Source organism: Leptopilina heterotoma, unplaced genomic scaffold (assembly GCF_015476425.1).
Source record: "Leptopilina heterotoma isolate Lh14 unplaced genomic scaffold, ASM1547642v1 Lhet_135, whole genome shotgun sequence".
Taxonomy (NCBI): Eukaryota; Metazoa; Arthropoda; class Insecta; order Hymenoptera; family Figitidae; genus Leptopilina; species Leptopilina heterotoma.
This window is the reverse complement of record NW_025110854.1, coordinates 488022-513704: the sequence shown is the minus strand read 5'-3', so window position 1 is coordinate 513704 and position 25683 is coordinate 488022. Positions and strand designations below refer to the sequence as shown.

Below are 25683 nucleotides of genomic sequence, written 5' to 3'. Positions count from 1 at the left end.
TTTATTCAAAAATAAATTTTATTTACTTATAAAATACATATACATTTATTTTATAATTAATTCAGGGTGTCCTGCAAGTACTCTGAAAAAAATTTCCTGACTTTCCCTTGACTCTTCCCTTCCCTTTTTTATAACAAATCTTTAACAAAAAAAAATTATGTGAGCTGGTAAATATTAACGTAATTTTATGATAGTGAACTTAAACACTTTATTTATCATCATTATAAACCTTCTTTTGTTGTAAACAAAGTATTACACACATAAAATCTAAAAAAAACAAAGATAAAATAATTTAATTATTTGTTTATTGAAAAACCACGATCTAAAGCAGCGTTCCCATGAGATAAAATTAAAATCATTTTCACAAAGTTTTCCAAATTAGAAAAGCCTTTTGATGATGATTTCAAAAATGAAAGAGAACCAATAAACGAAAGTGATTCACTCATTAAGTATCTGGTCGGCTGAAAATTTAAAAAATAAAAAAAAATCTATTTCTTATGAAATTTTAAAAAAATTCCTGATTTTGATTAAAATTCCCTGACTTCCCTGACCGCTGGACACCCTTATTAATATATTAATTGTTTATATATTATTTATTATTAAACTTTTTTATAATATAAATATAATTTTATTTATAACAAAAAATTGTAGGATAATAAAAAATTAATAATAAATAAATTTTAAAATACAATATGCCGTCAGAAATTGTCAGTACTAACGACGGGCGAGCTAAGAAAAATTGCTGCTGAAATTAAATTAACATAGTTTATTATTGGAAAATGCAGCAATTTTTCTTAGCTCGCCCGTCGTTCGTACCGACAATTTCTGACTGTAGTGTATATTTTATTTTAAATCAATAATATAATTATTATTAATTTCAAAACGTTATATAATAATAAAATTCTTTTAATAACCAAACACTTTTATTTATTATTAATGTTGTCAGTTTCTTCTCACCTTCTTTTCTCTGTTGGTTTATGTATTTCTTTAATAATTTCTTTTAGAATTAATCTTTTTAAATTTATAGATATTACACACTTCTCAGATGAAGCAGATAAATATACGTTTTATTATCTGCAATGAAAGACATTAGTAAAATTAATTATTTTATTAGTTATTAAAATATGTATAAAATTTTTATATTAAATTTAATCTTTCATAACATTTTTTAACATTTAATTTTAACAATTTTAAATATTTTATATTAGAATAAATTAAATATTAATATTATTTACATAAATTAAATATATAAAACTTATTCATTTAAAAATTAATTCAATTAAATTTATTTAACAATTATATTTATCTAAATAATTTCTTATCAATAATAATTTATTAATTTATAATTTATTTAATTGGATTAAATCACTTTATTACGTCAATAATATATCTGAAGGAATCGCGTTAATTATAAGATAACGACTTTCACGAACGTATTTCCAAAATAGATTGAGACTATTTTTTGAAGTACTTGAAAGACGAAGATGATGAAAAAGATTTGGATAAAGGGAATATAGCCCTCTTACGCACACTACTTTTATTTTAATGTGTAAGTATATGTTCGTATAGTGAATGAACCTCTCTATTTCAAGTGTTTAAAAGACAAAGATAGAAAATTTGAATTCAGCCAATTGAGTATAGCTCACGAGTGAAAGCAACCAATGGGATAGGCGTTACTATACTTCGAGATATTTTGAGAGATTTTCGTTTAGAGATTTCTTATATAGGAAATTTTGTCAGTCAACTTAAGCCGGTCGTGTTGATCGCTCAAATTTTAAAATCTCGAATTATTTTACGGTAAATTTATATTTGTTAATTTATGTTTTATAATTTATTTAGACACCCTGACTTATATTATTAGAATATTCAAAATTGGCGATCCTGTTTTAAAATATAAAATTATATTGTCAAAATCGGAGGATTTTGGGGTCGCTGATTACGAATCTGAAGTCAAAGTCAAATTTAATAATCAGCGACCCAAAAAACCACCGATTAATCGATTTAAGTTAATAATTTCTTTACAAGAGTCATTTTAGTAAAATGTGATAGATTTGGATTTATTTTCATTATTTATTTGAAAAAGGAAAGGAAAATATACATTTGTCTACATTCTCTTCGAACCTTAATGGTTAGACTATAAGTAAATATATTCCTTTAATTCTACCTTATAATTATAAAAGTTACTTTAAATGTAGTCTTCTCTTGAATTATTCTTACTATTGTCACACAACAAACAATCGCAGAAATTTAATAAAATATGTTTCACCCATAAAAATTGCAAATTTTCAATTTTAAACAATTATCTGCATCACTTTTGAATTTAGAGTATTAGCTTCAAAACATTCTTAGTTTTCAGTATATTTTTCAGACTCAAATCACTCAGCATGCAGCAATATTAAATAATTTACATTTAAGAATTACGTAAAGCTTTAACTTCGACAATATTTTTATTTCTATTTGAACAATATCATGATATCGTTTAATATATCTTCTATCTATTTTATAACTCTTATTTTTGTAATAGACATATTAATCCTTTAGACATAAGAACTAGTCAAATTAAAACTTTTCACTAATGAACTGTAATTAAAAGCAATAATTTTCTCGTTTTTTAAATAATTAACATAACACAATTTAAAAAAACTTATTTTTCATTAAGATACATCAAGCAGCAATAAAACTATTAATAATCGCAATTCTGTGCAAAAACTAATGCATGTTTTCTTATAGAAACACGTCTAAGAATAATGTACAGAATTTCTTTGTGAGCAACAAAAAAATGAAAATTACCGTTAAATTTGCACGAAACATAAAACTAGTCGAAGTTTCTTCTTTATTCAACAATTAAGTCGAAGTTATCAATTTCTTCAAAAGTTTTATTAATACTTTTCGCCCAATCGTTGAGTTTCTTATCTTCTTTCTTCAATTTCTTGGTTTTCTTTGTGATTTTTTCTTTCACTTCATTTCTATTTTCATCCTCATCACTTACATCAGAAAAACTGTACTTCATATTTCTTTTACGCTTGTAAGTGGATTTTGGAGGCTGTAATGAAAAATAATTGATTATTTTAAATACTACTGATTATTTGACTACTGGATCAGAAAACCATTATATTTCATCTAATGTACTTTTGACAAACTTTTTAAAAACTATTATGGTAAAAATTCCTTTTTTGGCTTAAAGTTTAAGATAATGCCTACTTTTAATTGCAAATAGCGGATTCAATATGGCGGACTATGTAAAAAGAAACAAAAAAAAGTATGTACCAATAATGTTTACTCAGTGGTTTTCGAAGTAGCTAAAATTGATTCTCACACTAAATTTTCAAATTTAAAAGTACCAGATCAATATGGCTGCCAAAATACTTTTTTAGATGTATGTTTTTTATCAATTCTGCACGAAAAAGTCCCCTTAACCTTTAAACTGCTATGCCGGTCTGATAGACCGCTACAAAAATTTTCTTTGCTTGTAACTTTTTTTTTAAGTATAATAAGAACTTGAGCTTTTCAGTAGCTTCATATTTTATAAAAATCTGTTAGGTGACAACTTTTTAAAAAATTCTTTTCGTTAAATTTTGTATTGTAACATACGTAAAAATAAAAAAAATTTAATTATATATATGGGTGATTCTCCGCGTAGCGCACAATTTGGATTTTACTATTTTTGAAATTTTTTTTTCAAATTAAGTAAAAGTCGATATAGAATTTTAAAGTTCAATATTCAAGAACGAAATATTCGTGGTGGGCCAGACAAAATAATTATAACTTTCTTTTTTACAATAAACACCCATGTAAAATTGATTACACCATGACGCTCTGATTCGACCATGACGCACAAGAAAAACTATTTTTTTAAGCAAATTATTATGGATTTCAAAAATTCTTTTTTTCCTCGTCTTTTGTTTTCACTTATACTTTATACTACTAAACTTTTTTTGAGGTAAAATATAAATAATTATTCATTTTATTGCAAATATATTATGATTCGACCATGACGATTCTGTGATTCCCTATGCAACTTTCATGCTTGTAACACATATAAAACAGAAAAATAAATTTTTTTATTATATTAATTTCTTTTTTAGTAATTTACTTAGGAGAGTTTATTAATGCTTTTTATTAATGTTAAGTAATTTTTCGATTTGATTTTTTATGTAAATTAGGCAATTTTACAAAGTTATGGTACCATGACGCGAAAACGGGGGACAAGAAATATATATACAAAAATATTAAAAAATAAATTTTTTTTTCTATAAGTGTTTTGTTTTTCTCAATTCTACTAATTTAGACAATAAGAAAATGTCAATATTTATTATATTTATTATTATATTTTACTAAAAAAATAACATTTTATATATGAAATGGTAGTGGGGACTGATTACACCTTGACGTTTTGGCACCTTAAAACAGATTTTTAAGTAAAATTATAAACTTTTAAATAAAAACGACAATAGACTTTTATTTGTTATCATGGAAATAAGTTATCCACGTTGAATTTATTAGAATATATGAAACTGATTTCTTAAAAAACATGAGGGACATTAAATTGTGCGCTACGCGGAGAATCACCCATAAATGACTTTTTTATGTTAAAAAGTAAAAAAGGGAATAGGGGAGGGGATAGCATTGAGTGTGATTTTTCAGCACGTAGCAGTTTAAGGGGGGTAAGGTCTTAACGGTGAAAAAAGCATGTTTTTAAGAATTTTTTTTTTGGCGATACGCAAAAAGTTAATTTATTTTATCGCTTTGCATATAATATTGCAACATTTGAACAATATTTCTCTAAATTTTAATAAAAAAATATTAAGAATTAAGCGAGATAATGGGATTTTTCTCAGGCGACTCCAAAAAAAAATCATCCAAATCAAAAAAATCAAAGTGCATTTGTCAAAGGAGATGTTTTTTCAGGTAACGGTGGGAGCTTTTTTTTTAAATTACCAATTTTACAATAACAAATTAATCGATTTTTTTATAGCGAAAATCGACTTTTTAGCGAGGGGGTATATACTCCCGTATTGGAATGTACACTCTTCTTGTAATAGTCGTGTAATATCGGGTAATAGGGCGTAATAGTACGTTATTACGTGGGTGTAATACCTAGACATATCTCTGTATTGCCCTGTAATACCCTGGTAATACTTGGTAATAAGTGTAATTTTAGCGTAATAAGTGTATTAGAGTGTACACGTTTTCAACCAGTAAATACCCCCTCGCTTTTTGGCTTTCATAAGTGCTACAAATAATCGAAAAATAAAAAAAAAATTCCTCCCAGCATTACCTCAAAAAACATCTCCTTTAACAAATGCACTTTGATTTTTTTGTTTTAGATGATTCTATTGCGAGTTAGAGAGTACACCGCAACTCAATTTTTTTTAGAGGCGCCTGAGGAAAATCTCATTATCTCGCTCAATTCTTAATATTTTTTAATTAAAATTTAGAGAAATATTGTTCAAATGTTTTAATATTATATGCAAAGCGATAAAATAAATTAACTTTCTGGGTATCGCCAAAAAAAATTCTTAAAAACATGCTTTTTTTCACCGTTTAGACCTTACCCCCCCCCCCTTAAAGGTTAATAAAAAAAATTAACAGTAATACATTTCATAATTTGATACAGTGCAAAATATACTAAAATTTTGAACATTCAAATGAACGAAGTTCTTTTTTCTTTTTAAATAAAACTATTTATCTAAACGTTCGAAAACTGGCTTAAAAGTAAATTATAAAACATACAAATTAAAAATTAAGTAAAAACGGGTGAAAAACCACTCCTATAATAAATTACCAATAAAAAGGTTAGAATCTACCTTTACATTGTCGCGTTTTGGGAAAAACCTTTTGTCAAAAATTTTCTTTTTTTATCACCGACAAATTCCACCATTTGCCAATTCGTGGACCCCCGAAAAACACCCCTATAATAAATTACCAATAAAAGGGCCAAAATCGACCTTTACGATTATAATTAAATTGAGTCTATTTAAAATAGAAAAATTTCCCTCATTTTAGGAAAAATGTTTTGCCAAAAAGTATAATCCTAAAGTTCTTAATGTTCACATGAACGAAATTTATTTATTTTTTGTTCCTATTCAATATTTCTTACAATAATTTTGCGTTACTGTTAACAAAAATGAATTATAAGGTATTTAAATGTAAAATCTAAATTTTTAATCATTATTGCAAACATTTAATATAACAAATATTTCGCTCAGTTTTTCTTTGTTCGCTCATTTTAACGTTCAAAACTTTAAAAGCGTCAATTTAAAGGTCGATTTTGACCTTTTTACAGGTAATTTACTATAGGGGTGGTTTTTTTTGGGGGGGGGGGCGTGAATTGGCACATGGTGGAATTTTTCGGTGATAAAAAAGAACATTTTTGGCAGAAGGTTTTTTTCTGAAACACGACAATCGAAAGGTCGATTATTTCATTTGGTCATTTGGCCAATATTTTATTTAGATATTTTTAAAAAATCGTCATTTTCAATGTTTTACAAAAATTTGAATAACTTCTAAAATAATGAAGACTTTTTTTTTATTTTAAAGGTCATTTTCCACTGAATAAGAACTATTTATAGGCATTAACGTGTAACTTTTTTCTTAGAAAATGCAGGTCGTCAAAGTTAGAAAAAAAAATTCATGAAATTTGAAATAATTATTTTGTACTACCTATATAAAAACTATTCTAGAAAATATATACATAAAACATAATATGGTGTCGATTTTTCAAGAGAATTTAATAAAAAAAAATGTTTGAGTTTTAAACATTATTTTTCTGTTAATAAGATTATATCAAATTTTTAAAATTTTTTTGGTCCAATTTTGCCGACCTGTATTTTCTAAAAAAAAATTTCACGTTAAATTTTATTTTATTTTTTACATTATTATATCTATAAGTAATTCTCATTCAGTAGAAAATGATCTTTAAAATAAAAAAAAGTGTTTATTATTTTGAAAGTTATTCAAATTTTTATAAAACATTGAAAATGATGATTTTTTAAAAATATATGTTTCTTCACTCTTGTAAGAAACATCAATTTACCACCATTAAAACCACTTGACCCATTTCGAAGCGATTAAGATTCACGTATGAAATCGATTCATGTAATCCTATTTGTGATTTTTATTATCAAGCACACACTTAATTTTTCAAAATTTGATCTAGGTATTAAAGAAAAAAAATATGTAACTTTAATATTTAATTTCTAAAATGAAGTTGATGCTCATAACTGGGTGCCAGTTTCAGCTTCATAAGAACCGACAATTTAATCCAAATCGGTTCATATTTTAGAATAATGAATTCCTTGTTTCCGATCTTATGTAATTGGCTAATTGCAGGGCTCGAGCCAGTGAAAGTATTTAAAAATACGGACCATTTATTACGAACAAAAATATAAGCTGTCCGAGTGAAATAAGAGAACATTTTACTTAAAACTATAAATTAAATTTTCCATAACTATAAAACATGAAGATATCGATAACTCCGAGTCGAAGACTCGGAGTGATCGATTTCTTCATGTTTTATAATAATTAAAGATGACGGAGTAATAAAATCATTATCAATTCAATAATTATTTTTAAGAATTTTTAACTAAAATTCTTCTTTAAATCAATTATTTTAAATAATTTTCGAAAAAGTTCTTTGACAAATTTCAAATCCATTTGTTTACAATATTCAATTTTACGAAATTTCAATTATTTGTAAATTCTTCAATTAAATATATATTAGAAAATAAAAACTTCAAATAATATAAAAAAAATTCAATTAAACTTTTTCAACAAAATTAATTACAAAATTCACGCTATATTGCTTATAATATTCAATTATTATCTAAAATTTTAACTGAAACTCATTTTTAAATCAATTTCTACTAGAAAATTCAACGAGAATTCAATTATTTAAATACAAGAATTAATAATTTATTGAATAATTGAATGTTTCTTAAAATTCAATTCCCATAAAGAATTTTATCAAGAAATTTTTAAATAATCGAATTCTCTTGACGAATTTTAATAAAATTTTTAAGAATACCTTATTACATACATTTTTCGAGAAGTTCGATTAAAATTGTATTAAAAATAATTGAAATTCTGCGATGAGTTTTATTATTTGTGAAAATAATTAAATCCATAGGAAGAATTTTATTATTTTTGAACAATATTTAATTTTTGGAAGAATATTATTACTCTTGAAAATAATTGAATTTCTGCAATAATTTGTAAAATTTCTAAAATTAAATTTTTTTTCGTGTTTTTAACTAAAACTCTTCTATAAATGCATTATTTTTTGAAAAAGCTCTTTGAGAATTTTCGAATTTATTTATTATTTACAATTCAATTTTACAAAATTTCAATTATTCTTGAATTCTTCAATTAAATATACATTATAAAATGAAAACTTTAAATAATTTTTAAAAAATCTACAATTAAACTTTCTCAGAGAAATTAATTTCCCAGAATTTTTAGTTAAAAATATTAAAAAATTCAGATTTTCAAAGATTTTAATTTAAAACCTTTTCAAAATTGAATTATTTCTAAAAATTTACGCTCTAATGCTTTTAATATTCAATTATAATCTAAAATTTTAACTGAAATACATTTTTAAATCAATTTTTATGAGAAAATTTTACTAGAATTCAATTATTTGAATACAAACAGAAATAATTTATTGAATAATTGAATGTTTCTTAAAATTCAATTATCATAAAGAATTTTATCAAAAAACATTTTCAAATAATTAAATTCTCTTGACAAATTTTAATAACAGGGTGTCTACTGAAAATATGATTTAAAATTCCAGGACATTTTCAGGACATTGCAGGACAGATTTATTATTTTTTCAGGACATTTAGATGTGTAATATTATTTCATATTACGATTAACATAATTTAAATTAACTTACTTGAACAAAAATATTTATTTTATTATAAAAAGAGTTATAAATCTATATTGTAGTTACCAATTTCTTTAATCAGACGACAAATTAAAATTATTTTTTGATGGGTCAAAAAAATTATTTAAATTTGAGTAAAATTCTTATATTATTGAATATTGAAAAGCAAAATATCGAAAATTCAGGGACAAAAGTTCAAAATCCAGGACATTTAAGGACATTTCCAGGAATACCAGGACTTCAAGGACCAGTAGACAAATTTTATTAAAATAGTAGATATTAAAAATCATTGAATTGAGGAGAATTTTGGAAAATAATTGAAATTTTGCCAAGAATTTTATTAAAATTTTTGAAAATAATTGAATTTCGGAGAAGAATTTTATTATTAATTTCTAAAGATAATAATTGAAATTTTGATCAGAATTTTAAAAAATTTTTGAAAATAATTGAATATCTGCAAAGTTATTTATTAATTTTGAAAATAATTGAATATCTGCAATCATTTGTAATTTACGGACTTTTTTTCAAAAAAACGGACTTTTACGGACCTAGTTCGAGCCTTGCAATTGAAAATAAAAGTAATAGTGTGAAACTTACGGTGGCAAAGTGGGTTGGTTCCAAATCTGCAAATAGGGGCAGGACACTGGAGTTTTGATCGTTCACATCGTTTTCCTTGGTTTGCTCTTTTAAAAAATCAAATGTATCAGAAAAATCCGGTGCTGTTGTCGTCATCACCTCATTTTCTTGGTCCATCTTCGCTGCTTCCTTTGCTGGTTCCTCGATCACATTTTCCTCGCGTTTATCCTTTCCTTCATTGACTTGCTTCTCTTTTACATTATTTTCTTCTTTCTTCACTCGACGTGTATGTAACGTTCTCAAAACCTCTTTTGCGGAAAATCTCACAGGTTTCTTGTGTTGAGACTCTTGTCTGGTTCGAATATTTCCTCTCTTTTCACGAAGTATTCCTTTCGGAACAGTGTTCACTGGCTTTTCAATTGGACACGTAATTGAAGAAACATCCACATCATCGTCAAATCCAAAGGCATTTTCAATATCTGTCTGGGGAGTCTTCTTTACAAACTTACTATTAATTGGAGTTGAATGAACATCATCGAAAATTCCATGTGGCGTTTTAATTTCCGTTCTTTCAGGCGCGTCGTCGAGGCTTAAGAAATCGTTTAAATTAGTTTGTCGCAAGACCTTCAGTTCTCGGAGAGGTTGTTTCTGAAGACCTGAAGGTCCAGGTTGTGGTTCGAAAGTTGGCGTTCCCATGACGCTCGTCTTTTTCGGAGAATTTCGCGGACTTTGAAGATTCGGTGCGGCGTTCTCCTTGTCCTCGACATCATTAGAAAACGAATTTTGAACAGAGGCGTTGTCAGGACTTGGCACATGAGGAATATCGTACATTTTGCTCTCATCTGCCTTCAAATTCACTGGAGTTGAATCAGCGTCTGCATTGTCTTCCGCGTGTCTGCCACTTCCCATCTCCACAGCACTCGTCGATTTGTCATCGTCAGTTTTCTTCTCTTCTGCTGTGTCGAGAACTGTCTTTCTGCTCAACAATGAACCACCGTTTTTTATTTGTGGAGTACTCTGAATTAAATTGCAAACACGAGAAAACTTTCCAGCCTGCGGCAGTCGCCACGGAGTTGAAAAGTCAACATTTTCTGCAACTTTCGCGATTGGGGACAGCGTTCTCGAGAGAAGAGAGTGGTCTGCCATGTTTGGTTGCATGATGGACAATGCCCGGAAATTCTGAGTCACTCTGAAGGGCCTAAATTCTTTTGCTGGTTGAGGCACTGAAGCTGATGGCACTAAAGTCAGTTTGTTTTTATTGTCCAAGACCTCGACGGAGACTAATTTAGGTTTCTGATGGACCTGCGGACTTGGTTGGGCTTGAGATGATGAACTGGGATTTATTTGCACTTGTGAAATTAGTTGCTCGCCGATTTCTACCTTCGGCATCTGAATGTCCATTTTTTGAACGCCAACTGATTTGGGCAACTTACTCTTAATCGGCCTGGAAAATTTCACAGTTTTTTTCAATCGTTTAGGAGGCTTCTTTTTAATAGCCTTTTTCCGTTTCTTCGGGTTTCCCTCAAATGACAGATCGCTGTCCGAAATCTCGTAGACATCTTTATTTTCAGCTTTCGCCTCTGAAAATTTTATAGTATTCCAGATCGGAACTTTCTTTGCAGTTGGACTGGGTATTTTCTCAGCCGTCTTGCTGTTTCGTTTACTGGGAGACGAGGCCAATTTACTTTTTTCACAGTAATTCTTAACATCTTGACGAGGGCGCAACGTCTTTTTCTTACTTGGAGTAATTTCTTCAGGAATGACAGGTACACTAAAGGAACTTTCATCCAAAACAGGTTTCTTTATCAAGTTTTTTTTCCTTGCACGTTCTTTAACTGATAAAGTGAAAAACTTTCTCTGCTTTGGTGCCGTGTCCGTCTTAGTTTCCTTCTTGGGAACATCTTCTTTATCCTCTTCTACGATATTATCTTTAATATTCTCGTTCTCTTTAGCACTTTTTTTCTTCCTCTCGTCTGTACCATTATTTTTTCCAGTGGAAAGCTTGCCACTTCTGGTTCTTATGACTCGTTCTGCTGTTGCTCCAGTTTCTTTTTGTTCCAATTTGTTATGCGACAATTCTTTTTGCGGTGAATTCTCAGATCTTAATTTCGTCCGAGACGGTAATTTCCCATCTGAAGAAACTTCATTCTGAAGTTTGGTTTTTGTCGCGCTTCGCTTGGCCATGGGGATAATAACATTCAACGGAGAGTCCACTTTCGTAGGGTCGACACTTTCATTTGTTCTATCTCGGAAAACGGGAGACTTGACGTGTAAAGCAGCTTTTTTAGTTTTAGCGTCTGGTTTCAAAATCTGCGTCTTTAAATTCAATAGACGATTACTGGCTTTTATTTTCTCTGTTTCTTGAGAATTTTTACTTTCCGGGACAATGTTTTCATCTTGCTCTTGAGTTCTTTTCGAAGTTCGGGTAGTCTTGACTTTCGCACATTGTTTCGAAGCACCAACTCGTGAATTTTTCTTTAAATCAGCAGGATTGCTGGATTTATGTTTCTCCATTTTCTCCTCAGAATTCTCTATTAGTAAAGGAAGTCTTTTCCTTAAGAAACGTGACATTTTTCAAAATCTGAAACAAAGCGAATTAATGCAATTGTGAGAAATCATGAGAGGATACACTAGGAATACAAATAAAATTAAAAACTAAAGAAAATAAACAGAAATATATAAAATAATTATTATAAATTTTGTTAATCATAAAGTTCATAAATTTAATAATATTTTAGAAGAATAAAGCATATAAGGTAATCAAGTATTACTAAAAGCAGTAATGAAAATCCGCAGATTTTAGCACGCCAAAAAGTTAGAGAAATTAATGAAAGAAACTATATGTCAAAATGCTACATTCATTAAAACAAATACTTCATTTCATTAATTAATGAAACAAGAAACACTGAGATGGAAAATATAGAAAAATATTAGTACAATTTTTGCTTCTCACAATTTTAAACAATTTGGTGTTTTAATTAATTAGTGTAATTGTTTCGTCACTATAAAACTTTTATCATTAAATAAATGAACTATTTTTCAATGATTGAAAACTAAGGAAAAAAAGAAAATAAAAACAGATGACTTCAAACTGCGGCAGACATGCGAAACAAAAAGAATATTACAGAAAATAAAAAATAGATTTGAGTTATGGTTAATTAACGAATTATTTTCATAACAAAAAGAATGAAACAACGTCCAAAACTTAAGCTGAATTTTTTGTATACGTTGTTCATTATCAATTTCGAACAATTTGATTATTTTCACAACTTTTGAAAAGTTTAATTTTTTTTTACACAAAACTTGTATGAAACAAACATCATTAAACCAGTGATGAAATATTAAAAAAGAGAACTGTGTTGCAACCAAAAAAGTCAAGGTTCATTATTCTACAATATTAAAGGGCAGAAAATTATTTAAGAATCTTGTCAGCAAAAAGATATTTAAAAAATTATGCAATTTTAAATTAACCGCAAATCTGTTTTACTTGATAAAAGAAAGCAGTTGCAGATAAGTCTTTTTTCATAAAAATATGTCCGTTTGACAACTTGAAATATTCAAACACAACAGCATTTAACGTATGAATGTATAACCTCCAAGTAAATAAGTGGGATTTCAAAGAAAAACACAAAAGATCGTACCTCGTAAAAAGTATCAATTATAAATTCCACTCATTCAACAACTTTATGAAGATAAATATTCAAAATGCACAAATTATTTGAGACATAACTTTCAAAAACTTTCATTGTTTATAAGCTGTATATATATATTATAGGATGAATTTCACTGATTTCACTTTATGCGTCTGCGCCATTTTTTGAAAGGCTACGTTCACTTGATTCGATATGCATATAGTGGGGGTGACACGCAATGCGACGCCAACATATAGAGAGCACTGCAAGCGAAAGTCTCTGCAATAGGCCACTAAAAAAGAAAGAAGAAGAAGAAGCAAGCGAAAGTCAATTCCATGAACGCTCTTAAGGCGCTCGCACAGCTCTACTGCCAGCATGAGAGTAAGAGAGAAAAAACATGAAATTTGAATTTTCTGACTTACTTACTCTCATGTGTTACCATGACAACTATGCATGCATTGGCATGCATGCAGAGCTGTGAGAGCGTCTTTAGGTTGAGTCCACAATTAGGGTACGATCCCATGTGAGCAGAATACGTCGACCGAAAGCAGAAAATCATGAGAGTGAAAAGAACAACAATATCTACCTATCTCTTTTGCACTCATGATTTTCTGCTTTCGGTCGACGTATTGGGAACCGCAGAGCTGCGTAGGCCCTCTGGTGTCGACCCACTTGCGGTAGTTGTCTTTTCATTTCGTCTCTCTCTAACATATGTAAAAAAAAAGAGATAAAAAACCAAGATGTCGGACGCAAGTGGGTACAGGGGTGGGTCAGTTTCACATGATTTCGGATCCCAATTCTGCTCACATGGGATCGCACCCTAAGGGTGAAGTCCCATGGCAGCGTTTTGCGTTGCGTTGTAATGAGAGAGAATGCAGCAAACGTATATTTGCATCTTTTTCTCTCCCATTACGACGCAACGCAAAACGCTGTCATGGGACTCCACCCTAAGACTGGAGTCCCATGACAGCGTTTTGCGTTGCGTTTTGTAACTAGGCCATGAGTGCAAATATAGCAAACATATATCTTCATCTCTCTCACACTCATTGCCTAGTTGCAAAACGCTGCCATAGGACTTCAGGCTGGAGTCCCATGATAGCGTTTTGTAACTAGGTCATGAGTGCAAATAAAGCGAACATATATCTCCATCTCTCTCACACTCATGGCCTAGTTACAAAACGCAACGCAAAACGCTGCCATGGGACTTAAAGGCCAACGCAGAATAGATCTGTAACCGGAACCGCAATCGTAACCGTAAGCGTAAGAATGAGTTAGAGAAGGATAAACAATATACCTATCCTTCTTTAACTCATTCTTACGGTTACGCTTACGATTGCGGTTCCGGTTACAGATCTATTCTGCGTTGGCCTTTAGCCTGAGGCTGGAGTCCCATGGTAGCGTTTTGCGTTGCGTTTTGTAACTAGGCCATGAGTGCAAATCAGGGATGGGTTTTGACGCGTCACTCGAGGTTTTATACGTATAATACATTTTCGACATATTATACGTATAAAACTGTATAAAACTAGGTAAAATACATAATCATGATGGCAGACTTATTTTGACATATTTACCCTCTTTACCATAACCTCAAATGTTTGTTATTTATTATTTATATTCCCATTAGGAAGGAATTATAGCAGGAAATTTTAGCGAGAAAGTCAGCGAAAATCTATCAGTAGGAGTTAAAATCAGATCAGAACAGCTTATTCAACAAGATTGGAATAAAATCGACATGTCTAAATACTGTGAGAATTACAGAAATTGGAAAAGTTTTGTAGGAAAGGAAGAGTATTGGGAGTCTAAGCAATTAAAAGCAACCGAAAAAGAACAGTGGGCACGATTAAGATGTGGGAATGTAGGAATAGCAGGTAATAAGGGATATAAGTGTACCTTATGCAGACTATGTAAAAAGTCTGATGAAACTATATTCCATATTTGGGTTTGTGGTGAGGCTTTACAAAAAATTAACGAATCGTTAGTTGAAGAAGTAAATAAATGGAGAGGGGTTTTAACTGGAGTAAATCTTGAAAATCATGTAATCAAGACTCTAAAAAGCAGACCGAAGACCGAACTCTGCCAATATGCGAAATGTTTTGAAGAAATCGCGAGAAATGCTAGACTTCAAGAAGTCTAAAATATACTTGTATTCGTTCTATTTTTTATGTAGCTTATTCTTAATTTAATTTATTAATAATATTGTTAAACATTTAAAACATTTATAACTTATAACTTATAACTTATATGTTACTTTAAGTTGGAGGGACAAATATTGTAAAACTTATATTAAGTGTACAAAGGAGAAAATAAATCTAATCTAATCTAATCTATTTATATTCCCATTATTCCTATATTAAAATTTAAAACAAAATTTTAATTGATAAAAAAAGTTTTGCACTACTATGACACTAGTGAATATACGTTATGTTGTATGCTTATATATACATCATATACATATATTACTGTGACGGCTATGATTAAATTTCTAAATAAAAGAAATTAAATATGTAAAGATTTTAATTAATAAACATTTTATTTTACTATTAACAAAACGATAAAAATTTTTTAAATTTAAAAACAAAGAAATTTTAAAATACCACCTTTCAGTTACTGAGTTACGTCATCACATGTAATATACATAATGTAGAAAACCTAGGACGTAATATACGTAGTATTATACATGTTAACATGTATAAAACCACGTATTATACATCATGTATTATACGCACCCATCCCTGGTGCAAATAGAGCAAACATATATCTCTGTCTCTCTCACACTCATGGCCTAGTTACAAAACGCAACGCAAAACGCTGTCATGGGACTCCAGCCTCAGGGTGGAGTCCCATGACAGCGTTTTGCGTTGCGTCGTAATGGGAGAAAAAAAGACGCAAATATACGTTTGCTGCATTCTCTCTCATTACAACGCAACGCAAAACGCTGCCATGGGACTGCGGCCTCAGGCTGGAGACCCATGGCACCGTTTTGCGTTGCGTTTTGTAACTAGGCCATGAGTGCAAGTATAGCAAACATATATTTCCATCTCTCTCACACTCATTGCCTAGTTACAAAACGCAACGCAAAACGGTGCCATGGGACTCCACCCTAAGGGTTACGGAAGCACCTACGCGCCACGAGGCAAAGAGAGGAAACCTGTTTCTGCTAATGTCGTTTTAGCTTGTGAAACATAGGAACACGTTCGATGGTTCGCTGGTTCGGTGGTTTGATGATGTGATTGTTGCTAAATAAAAAATTTAAAATAAGAAATAAAAATGAACCAAATTAATTTAAATTGACAATTTTAATGTAATAAATTATTTTTTAGGTATTATTTATAACAGATATTAATTACGAGGTAAATTAGGTGCTTTAAAAAAATCATATATTTTGAGGTTATAAAATGTTATCACATTTAAGGCCAACCTTAAGGCCGCAGTCCCATGGCAGCGTTTTGCGTTGCGTTGTAATAAGAGAGAATGCAGCAAACGTATATTTGCGTCTTTTTCTCTCCCATTACGACGCAACGCAAAACGCTGTCATGGGACTCCACCCTTAGGAACATATTGGAGAAAGGGCATGAGGATCCTATTGGAGATAGGCCTTAATATATGACCTTCGCGACTTTGTAAATGACATAACCCTATTCTACTTTAGACACATGGTGTAAACATTACCATTACTAAGGATTGCAATTATTCAAAAACAAAACGTGTTTATTTGTATTTAAAAAATCATGATTTTTAGGATCAAAATTAAATTGGAATAATAGAAATACGTAAAAAAATTGAACTTTATATATTTATTAAAATGAGTAGAGGAAGCAACAGTGATGAAGAATTATTTATCAATGATAAGAGTCGGGTTAGTATTATTGTGTTATGTGGTAATGATATTTCTAATATTTTTTTATCAATTTATAATCTATTTTGTTGAAAGAACTGAACTTGACATGTGTTTTGGTTTTATACGTTTATTCTGTTATTTTTTAAAAATATTAAATGAACGGTGGCCTGACAAAAGGGATGAAGCAACAATTTTCCAAAAAGAGATTTTTTTATAAAAAAATGAAGTAAATTTTGCTTGAAAATTTTATGTTCATTTAGAAATAGTTTCATAGGGTAGTGGCACCAGTGAAAGAACATTTAAAGAAATGTATACTTTCGATATTTTTTAATTTTTATTGACATTCTTAAATTTTGTTTTAAACATATGCAATGGATAACAGAATTTCTAAAGAATTTGAAGCCTATGATACAAATTTTATAAATATAACATATTATATTAAATTTTAATCAAATATTGAAAAATGTTTATTTTGCCAGTGAAAGAATGTTGACCAGTAAAAGAACAGTTGTATTTTCCAGTAAAAGAACAAATTATATTTCTATTAATACAGTGTCTAAAAATACAAAAAATTAGATGAAAAACGTTACAAATATTCTGAAACAATTTTGCAACTTACTATTATTAATATTTTCCTCATTACGCGCCCAGAAATATTATTTAATTGGACCTGAAACTTGTAACCTTTTTTCTGTTTATGCTTCGTTCATTTGTCATGTTCATAACCCACCAAAAAATTATTTTCAGAAATAACTTGCATAATGAATCTATTTTTTTTATCATATAGGTAAACTATATTTTGAAGAAGTAAGGAACTAAAAAATATTTTTTTTATTGTGCTAAAAGTTATAATTTGGGAAATATCGTGATAAATAATCAATTTGTTCTTTTACTGGTGTCAATTTTATCACTGGTACAAAGTATAGTTTAAAAAATTTGAATATTATTCTTGTGTTAGTTTTTGTATATGGGTCAGATATGTTAAAATATTTATTACTTTTCTTAAAATTTGTGTGTATGTAGAGAAGGTGCGGAAAAATGTCCCTTTTTTAGCAATTAGAAAATATGTAAAAAAGCATAGAAAAAATCTTTAAAGTGCAAAAACCATTTATTTTTATAAAGAGGACCAAATTTATCTTTTTGTTCATTAACATTGTTTATAACAATTTACCTAAGTTGCATTATGCATTATTATTTGTGATGTTGGTCAGACTAGACTGATTTGAATTGGTTTAGATCATGCGCAGTGGAAAAATAAAATAATAAACCTGATTTTTTTTAAAAATATTATAAATAATTTTTGCATAACTTTTTAAATATTGGAGGTTATTCATTTTTTCGTTTTGCAATTTACTCGTTAGAGTTTTGTGTACCACAAAAGCATAGTCTGCTTTTTGTAAGATACTGAGAACACATTTTAAATTGCAATTGCTTATAAAAATTGTAAATAACAATTGTAAATTTTTTAACTTGAATAAGTAACCAAATTTAATTTTTATGTATCTGTTCCTTGAAGGGCTTATTAGCCCTAGGAACTTTGTTATTCTTAAATAAATAAATAAATAAATTTTAATTTTACAACAACGGTTTGAATTCGGTAACAAAATATAGAATTTTACCTTCAATTTAAAAAAAATTTACTCAATTATCTTTTTTCGTTTCCGAGTAATAGCTAAAAGAAAATTTCATTATCCAAAAGTTTAACACCCCCTTATTTCCAAAATATAGAAAATTTTTGAAAAGTATTTTAGGGGGTAAAAGAATATTCATATGTGACCTGGACAGTGAAAAGGGACCGTACGTGCAAAAACAAGTTTTCGAGAAAACAGCAGTTAAAGTTTAACTTAGAAAAACCCTTGTAACTTTTAACAAAGTTAAAACAGCAGTTAAAGTTTAAATTAGAAAAACCCTTGTAACTTTTTTAAATATTAATATTTTTTAATCAAGTTAAGCTTATTTTCTTCACAGTGAATCACAGTATCAAAATAAAAAACATACAAGTAATGAAAATTTTTTTTTAATAATTGTTTATATAAATTAATAACAAACTCCCCAAACATAGAAAAAGTAATCTAAGTTTTCTAACTAGCAACAATAAGTATAAATAAGTGACACAGGTTTGTAAGGGTTTTCAAGGCCGCTGATTACGAATATGATGTTAAATTGACAATTTGACAGTTGACAGCTGTCAACTTCTCTAAAAAGTGATCGTTTTTTGTAAAAAAGACAGTAATAAGGTTTTTGAGGTCGCTGATTACAAATATGATATCAAATTTGAATTTTAACTGTTGACAGTTGTCAAAGAAACTGTCAACTTTTCTAAATAATAAAAAATTATCGTCTTCGTTATTTTAATTTGTATAATAACAAAAAATCAGTTTTTTCGTATTTTTACTCTTGTTTCTTCTGACTTTAAAATTTTTTTTTAAAACTTCTAATCAACTTATGATTTTTTGGTTTTCACCATCTTAAAGAGCGTTTCAAACCCTATCCGAATCAATAAAAAAGTAAAAAATGATTTTTTGACACTTAAGGTCCCTTTTCATACAGGGTGTCTAATGTGTCAGGGAAACTCTCCAGGTCAGGGAAAAGTCATCGAATTGATTTTTGTATGGAAAAGTCATGAAAAAGTCATTGAATCTCCTTTATTTTCTGGAATTTTTTTTTTTTTTGAAAAATAGAAAACTAGTTTCACTTAATTTTACATATTTTCTGTTACTTCTTAATAAGGATAAACGTGCACGACTTTCCCTGACAAAAATATAAACCTCAAAATGAGATGTTTCATATGGGATATATTCATACTTCAGTTAATGTCTGGAATAATTGCTGACAAGACTGATTTAGAATATAAAAATCTTTGTCCCAGTAAAAAAAGAAGTATTGAGTAGAGTGTTTAGGAATTGAGTGAAGCTCTGAGCCAATACGGATTCGAGTAAAAACCGTATTGGGACGTTTGACTCAATCTTTTTTTCATCCGCCGAATACTGTCTTATTTTAGCATTAAAATTAAAATCACATGACCAGAGTACACATTATAAATTGAAAGCACAATTGTCCTGGAATGTAAAAATGCCGATTTCGATAAGAAGCAGTGAATATTTGTTAAAAATTGATAAAAGCAAAGTTTGATAAGCGCGACTGAACTTACCATGTGAATAAATGAATTGGTAAGTATAAATGGACGAAAAGAAATCTACTGTTACCGACAGAAAGTTCCTAGAGAATTATTAAACAATGAAATTTCATTGTTTTGTTGAATTTACCACAATTCTCTAGGAACTTTCTGACGGTCCATTTAAACTTACCACTTCATTTATTCACATGGTAAGTTCAGTCGCGCTTATCAAACTTTGCTTTTACCAATTTTTAACAAATATTCACTGCTTCTTATCGAAATCGGCATTTTACATTCCAGGACAATTGTGCTTTCAATTTATAATGTGTATTCTGGTCTTGTGATTTTAATTTTAATGCTAAAATAAGACCGTATTCGGCGGATGAAAAAAAGATTGAGTCAGACGTCCCAATACGGTTTTTACTCGAATCCGTATTGGCTCAGAGCTTCACTCAATTCCTAAACGCTCCACTCAATACTTCTTTTTTTACTGGGGTCAACAACCTATCGTTATTCAAAGGCTTGAAAGTTTCGATCAATCTAAAAATCGATTAGATCACTTTTGGTTTAATATCGTTAATGCTTGCAATGAAAACAATGATAAAAATCTTCTTTTTTTGGTAAAAATTGTAATGGTCTTATACCATGGAAACGCGGCAGTAGAACGGGGATTCTCTGTTAATAAAGAATGTCTTGTTGAGAATCAAAAACCAAAATGTTTAATTGCCCAAAGAATAATCTATGATATAGAGAAGAACTTTCTAAGGAAAATAAAAAAAAAGAAAGAGATGAAGTTGATAAAGAATCAAAAAAGAAAGTTTTTAAAAATTAAAAGAACTGGAAATGAAGAAAAAAAAGTATTTAGTGATGCGATGCAAGAAACAGTATTCATAGATGAAGAGATAGAGGCTCTAAAAAGAGTTTAATTATAAAATAAAAAAAAGTATTCTATAAAAGTTTGATATATAAAAATTATTTTCGGTTTATGTAAATAGTTCAATATCAATGAACTAGATATATATTTGTTAAAGCGTTTATTGTTGAACAATTTATTTTGTTTATTAAAGCCTCCGTTACATTAAAAGGCATTTAAAGTGCACTGAAAAAAATAATACGCAGAATGTGCTTTTTACTAAAGCAATTTTTGCCTAAGTACAAAAGCAATTCACGAAAAGTAATATTGTTTCTTTAAAAAAAGGCAATTTTTGCCTTAGTTAATAAGGTTAAAATCACAAGACAAATTTTTATTTGAATATTTAGAAAATACGATATGAAATAATTATGTTTTACCTTTTTATTAATTATATTTACAATATGAGTGAAAAGGAACTCTTATTTTTATTATTATATAAATAATATTTTACTTTAATTAAATAAAGAAAATAATAGAACTACTTTATCAATTTCAATAACAGTTATGCATGTGTGAACTTTATAACCAAACTGGTCTAGTTTTATGCGTAAACAATTTTATTAAACAAATGAAATTAGTACCTTTAAATATTTAAAAAAAATTTTCTCGATTCCATTTCAGTAATAAATTTCTTCCTTTAGTACCCATTATTTTAATTAATTATAAAATTCGATTTGACATATGTAAACAATTTATTTGATAAATGACAAGAATTTGTTACTTTATTACACAGTAAAAACAAAGTCTTAAATTTAATGGTGGCTAGTTTTAATTTTTGACTTATCTTAAGCTATCATGCTATCAACTTTATTTAATCATAAAAACTAACTGAAAATTAAAGTTAGTTGTACTCTTACTTAAATAAAACTCAGTTTGTAATTTATTTGTAATACACCGGACTTAATTTCAGATCCAATGGTATTAATAAAAAGTTGGATGAAATTAACTTCTAATAAGGTACGCTAACAGCTGACTGTAAGTCTGGCGAGGCTGAAAAAGTTGATTGTGACGTCACAAGGGACGCAATTTGCAAACGTGAAAAGTCTAAATAGCGCGTCGCGTCGCCGGTTTACTTTTGACTCGTGTTTTATTAATAATATATAAGTCCATAAATTATATTTATAATTGGTGAATCTTAGACAGAAAGTTTAGTTTTATTAGTATGTTAATATTTTAATTCGATTATAAACAAGTTTATAAACAGTTTATAATCTTAATTTCACCTAATATATATGTGCATTAGCATTTAATTCTTTATCTTAAAGGGAGAAATTTCCACTGATAGTTTTAATAATTGTTGTTTGTTATAAGAAATTAAATGTGACATATGTTTATTTTAATAAAATTCAAGAATATGAACGTACACTGTAAAAACAAAGTCTTTCTTTAAGGCGGTGTCAAAGTCGATTGGATTTTTGCATTGAGCTTCAATGGAAAAATCGCATCGACTTTGACACCGCCTTTAAGCTCGAAATTTGTCTTTTTTCAAGGTGTAAACGGAAGACTCCCCAATTGATACAAGTAAGGTGTTAAATAAACTTAAATTCAACTGTAAGCTTGTAAGAAGGCTGAAATTTGGCTAGATGGTTTGGCTGAATTTTAGCCTTCTTACTAGCTTACAGTTGAATTTCAGTTCATTTAACACCTTACTTGTATCAATTGGGGAGTATTCTTTTTAAACTTCTAATCATTACTGACATTCAGCCAATATGGTCTACTTCCGTTTACACCTTGAAAAAAGACAAATTTCTGGCTTAAAGGAAGACTTTGTTTTTACAGTGTAACTAAGGCAAAAATTGCCTTTTTTTAAAAGAAACAATTGCTTTTCGTGTATTGCTTTTGTACTTAGGCAAAAATTACCTTAGTAAAAAGCACATTCTGCCTTTAATTTTTTTCAGTGTGCAAATATCTTTATTTTATTTGTATTAAATTAATAAAGCGAGTTATATAAGTCTTAATTGAGTCTCCGGATCTTAAAAGGGCACTTTTGCCATTTAAAATCAATGGTGCAAGTGCCCTTTTAAGATCCGGAGCCTCAATTGTCGCTTATTTTTAATCTAATTAATAAATATTTGTATTCTTCTTTAATTTACTTGCTAGTTAATAATATATATTGAGTTATCTATATTTAGTAATATGTCAGGGAATCATTTTAAGGATGTCATGGAAAAGTCATGGAAAAGTCAGGGAATTGACCTTTCCAATTTTATTAGACACCCTGTCATAGACCAGGTCACATATATCTATCAAAAACGTAGATAACTAAACTTGAAAATCGAAGACAAAATTTTTTTAAATGGCCGTTTTCACTTATTTTGACCCAAAATATTTTTTTATATGTCTGTCAAACAAGCGAATTTTAAAGTTTTTAACAGTTAAATACAAGATTTCGGCTTGATTTAAAAATTGAGAAAATGACAAATTTATTTATTTTTCTTAACACGCAAAAATTCAGAAATCACGTACTTTGAATTTCATTTTTTTTTGGTTAACCTTATACTATTAAACTTTTTTTGACATAAAATATAAATAATTATTCATTTTATTGAAAATATATATAATTAATATATTTTCAATAAAATGAATAATTATTATGATGAATCATATTATAATTTTTACACAATGACTATTCTGTGATTGAACAATGTCAAAAGTGCCTAAAAACAATTTTCTGGGGGCTGTTTTTTCCCATTAGAGAAAAAAGTTGTTATTGAAAGTTATAGAGCTCGGAAATACCTGCAAAATGATAGGTCATAGGTTAAAATTAGTTCTTTTGTGTACTTGCAAATGAATTTGAACCAATAAAAATGGCTACTTTTTAATTATTGTTTAATAACTCATACAAAAAGTGAAGAAATTCTTTTGACATTCTCCAAAAATATGGATGAAAATCAATTTTTTTGTCTTGCTCTCTTCATGAAGAACAAATCTATGAATCCCAATTTGTGGCAAATTGAATTTTTGCAAAAAAATTGGTTTTTTGAAGGTGGTAATTATGCTCTACAAACCATTGTGTTCTGTTATAAATCAATTTCTCTAGTAATTTGAAGAGGCAGGAGGCTAATGAAATGGGACAGAATTTTTTTGTGACAGATTTTGGTATAAAAATATAAGGAAAAAATTTCAAGATTTAGGAAAACTACACTGAGAGAAGAAAAGCATAGAATCCGTACTGTGACAAACACCGGCCGTGCAAAATGCGTGTCAGTGCCCGTTCTTAATTTTATTCAGTTGGTGTCATTCATAGTTCAGATACTATGCTCAAGCAGCGCGGCGGCGGTACGAACTAATTAGTACAGGATCTGTTTCATAGCGACCGACAGATACTGTACTTCTAAACAGTAGCATTTGAAGTACAACATCTGTACCTCAAGCCAAAGTCAAAATCCGTTTCACATTTTAGCACGACACCTATAGAGATGCAAAATTTTCGGTAATTTAAACTCCGGTTATATTCTCGAGAATATGACCGAGAATATTCTCCTTCCGGAGAATTTAAGAGAATTTTCTCTACATTTAACCCGTTGCCTGTTTCCGACCCACGGGTGGGTCGTGAAAAAGTATGGCCATAACTGTTTCCGACCCACCCGTGGGTCGTGTTCACTATCACTCAAAATAAATATAATTTGTATATAAATTGATAGATATTTTTCTTTATATAAATATTATAAGAAATTATAAGGGTCATTAATGATATTTTAGAAAATAATTGAATAATTAGTTATAATTAAAATATATTATACTATTTGCAAAAGTATCAGATTCCGCTGGGCATTTTGGGACAATCATGTTGTATTTTCCTCAAACAGTTAAGGGGTTAAACGTATGCGCGCACTTACTTGTTTTAGAATAAAAACAAATTGAATAAATTGAAATTGATAATAGTTAATTAAATAATTAACATTACATAACATTAATAAATAAAAATAATTAACAATAAATAATTCCATAACAATTTAATTTCGTTAGAATAAATAAATAACTTAATATTTTGAAAAAAATACCTATTATTTTTTTAAATTAATGAATAAATAAATAAAGGGGTTACACACAATTAAAAAAGTTCTGTTTATTATATAAGGTAATTTTTTTAATAAAACAAATATAATTTTTTTAATTTGAGTACTATTATTCCTTGAAATTAAAATCTTTTACAAATAACAGCTATAGAATTTTGTAAGTTACGTTACATTAAAATTATATTTTAAATCTTTTTCTCTAACTAATTTTTATATCACATTTAAGATACTTATAAAATATTACAGCCTTTTAATTTAAAAAATACTGATTTACGACGTTTAAAATACAAAATACTGTCTTAGAACGATTCTTGCAATTCGGCTAGAATATCTTCTGTTATGGAAAAATTTTCTATCTCCTTTTCTATTTCGGAACAATAGAGACCTCCTTCAAATTCTTCTGTATCATTATCGTTGCTCTCTCTAAAATTGTCATCAGATTCAGTCCAATTTTCTGATTCAAAATTCAGTCGCATTTTTCCTTTTTTTGATTTATGTTCATTAAGCAATTGCAAGTTGTGCTGAATATATGTTAACATAGAAGCTCTTAGCGTTGTTAATTTGTTTCTTTTGACTGTATGAATATTACCAAAAGCACTGAAACTTCTTTCTGTGACTGCACTTGTTGAGGGCATTCCCAATATATCAACTGCAATAACACTTAATTCCGAGCCTGCAAGAGTACCTTTCCACCATATTG

General features: G+C 28.8%; 2 protein-coding genes across 2 annotated transcripts in view; one reads left to right on the top strand and one right to left on the bottom strand.

Annotated features, from left to right (window-relative positions):
* Positions 1-2050: 2050 nt before the first annotated feature.
* On the bottom strand, positions 2051-13283 carry LOC122497676. The gene is made up of 3 exons (XM_043604924.1): positions 13105-13283; positions 9485-12044; positions 2051-3043 (listed from the first exon to the last, which is right to left on the bottom strand). Exons 2-3 carry the CDS (start codon positions 12032-12034, stop codon positions 2834-2836), a joined length of 2760 nt encoding a protein of 919 aa, XP_043460859.1. The 5' UTR covers positions 12035-12044; positions 13105-13283; the 3' UTR covers positions 2051-2833.
* A 3438-nt stretch (positions 13284-16721) lies between these two features.
* LOC122497692 (ribosomal RNA processing protein 36 homolog) overlaps positions 16722-25683 on the top strand; it is a 33646-nt gene continuing 24684 nt past the window's right edge. The window contains exon 1 of the mRNA XM_043604955.1: positions 16722-16951. Within this exon, the coding sequence (XP_043460890.1) occupies positions 16898-16951 (54 nt within the window). The 5' untranslated portion in view covers positions 16722-16897. The remainder of the gene's footprint in view (positions 16952-25683) is intronic.